The sequence below is a fragment of the Chaetura pelagica genome, unplaced genomic scaffold, assembly GCF_000747805.2.
Source record: "Chaetura pelagica isolate M959 unplaced genomic scaffold, ChaPel_1.0 scaffold273, whole genome shotgun sequence".
In the NCBI taxonomy this organism is placed as follows: Eukaryota; Metazoa; Chordata; class Aves; order Apodiformes; family Apodidae; genus Chaetura; species Chaetura pelagica.
This window is the reverse complement of record NW_009952828.1, coordinates 1,538,482-1,540,651: the sequence shown is the minus strand read 5'-3', so window position 1 is coordinate 1,540,651 and position 2,170 is coordinate 1,538,482. Positions and strand designations below refer to the sequence as shown.

General features: G+C 47.7%; 1 protein-coding gene across 1 annotated transcript in view; it reads right to left on the bottom strand.

Annotated features, from left to right (window-relative positions):
• Positions 1-2,170, bottom strand: part of MATN1 (matrilin 1, cartilage matrix protein) — a 17,747-nt gene that overhangs the window by 4,484 nt on the left and 11,093 nt on the right. The window contains exons 4-5 of the mRNA XM_009995158.1: positions 1,421-1,546; positions 725-1,138 (exon numbers count right to left, since the gene is read on the bottom strand). Coding sequence (XP_009993460.1) covers positions 725-1,138; positions 1,421-1,546 — 540 coding nt within the window. The remainder of the gene's footprint in view (positions 1-724; positions 1,139-1,420; positions 1,547-2,170) is intronic.

Here is a 2,170-nt window from a genome sequence, read left to right as displayed (position 1 = left end):
CAGCAGGTCAGCAAAGGGGCAGATCTCAAGATATTTATCCTTCTTGGTGTTTAGACATAAATATATCAATATGTAGCCACTGTGAACTTTTCCAGTAGAAGCTGAAGAGATTTCTTCATAATGTGTCTGGGGTTTGGACAGGGAACCCACATTTACACCTTTTGTTTGTGTTGCTTTTTTTGTTTATGCTTTTATTTCTCCTTTTCCAAGCCTTAAGGCTGATACAGCCAAGCCCAGCTTGGCCCTACAACTCCCATTATTCCCCAAGGGTCTCTGGGCTGGTCATCTTTGCCCCACCATTACTGCCACTGGTGCTGCCCTGACTTCCATGACCAACACCAGACAAATCCCCAGCTTTTCCCTGAAGCTTCCTTCACGTTCATGTGAAGCACACTAGACCAGTGTGCATCCCACCCCAAATGTGTGAACCTCCATCCTGCTCCAGCAGACTTAAAGACATGGGATGGAGTTGTGGGAGCAATAACCAGCTGCTGGCAAACCAGGGTTCATCTGAACCCTGGCCAGAGTTGCTCCAAGTTCTTTGTGAGTCTGCAGAGATAGTAAGGCAATATCCCAACAAGTCACAATAGAGTAGCCTACTACAATAGAGTAGTTTCTGTCCTAAAAAGGAGCCATTTCCAGGCAAAGAGTCATTCCAGGTTCATACTACATGCAGTACCTGGTCCAAGGGAGAAACAAGCCACAAGGAATTCAGGAGACCTACCTAAGTCTTTGGCTTTCTTAGCAGCATCAGTGATGTAGTCTTGTGACCGCCCATCAGTGAAGACTATGCCCACCTTGGGGACCCCAGGCCTAGCTCCATTGATGATGGAGAAGGAGCTGTCAATGAGGTACTTCAGAGCCTGGCCTGTCATTGTTCCTTTCTCCATGTAGGCCATTTTCTTCACTGCTGCTTTGATGTCCTTCTTGTTCTTGAACTGCCCCAATGGAAACTCTTGTCTGACAGAGCTGGAGTATTGAACCAGGCCAACCTGGGCCTGTTTCTCTGACACCTCCAGTGAGTCCACAATTTGGTTAATGAATTTCTTCACCAGCTCAAAGTTCTCGGGGCGCACACTCTTGGAGCCATCGATCAGGAAAACAAGATCCAGGGCAGATCCTGACCCACCACTGCAAGCTGAAGCAGAATAGAAGAGGGTGAAACAAAACAGCAACTAAGACTCTACAATTAATTATGTAGGAAAATACAACCTTGGTTTCAGTTTATCACTAATGAAATAGTTGTAATCAATTAGTACTCAACATGCTTTGTAAGGTTTCCAAAATAATTCCTGCTTACAAATGCCTGGATTCTTTCTCTGCCTTTTCTGAATGGAACACATCTACTGTCTCATCTTGATGCCCACCATGGCACTGCAGACCCCAGCTGGGCTCAGTGCAAATGAAACTCATCACATACCAGTGCAGGTCTTCCCATCGTCGTTCAGCGTGAAACCCTCTTTGCACGCGCACTTGTAGGCTCCCGGGGTGCTGGTGCAGATCTGCTCACAGTCGTGGTCTCCAGTGGCACACAGGTCTGACACCACTGGAAGCAGAGGTGCAGATTAAAGTCAGAGACCATGGCAACCTTTCTCCACTCAGCCCACACACATAGCATAGTATTTGTCTCCTGCACTCAGTGATAACTCCACCCTCTCTGCGGCAGGACAGAGCACCAGGTCATCTCCTGGGGAGCGACTGGGAGACAAGAGACAAGGAGATGCTTTCACTAGTCTGCTGACTCCAAGGCACAGCCAGGACTAGAAATAGTCTCCATACTGAGAGTAAAAACCATCTGTCTGTTGGGCACATCACAATATACTTCACTCTCCAAAGGTACTGGGTGAGTTTTGGTTTCCAACCGACCACCTGGGCTGGCCAATGCCCATCTTGTCCAGCCATGTAGTACAGTTATGAGTAGTGAGTTCAGCCCCACGTGCAGTTCTCTTTTCTGGATGGGATTCATGTGCAAACATACTTGGAATTCACTTCAGAGCTGCTCTCTCATGTGCAACTTTCAGATTGGCTCTCTACAAACCTTTCTGCCTGCTGATCTTCACCTGGATGGGAGCAAACAGGAGCAGAACTGCAGCAGCCTGAGCCAGCAGTGTTCAGTGAGTGACAACTGTCACAGCTACAGCAATGGTGATGGAAAACACACTCAGCAGGA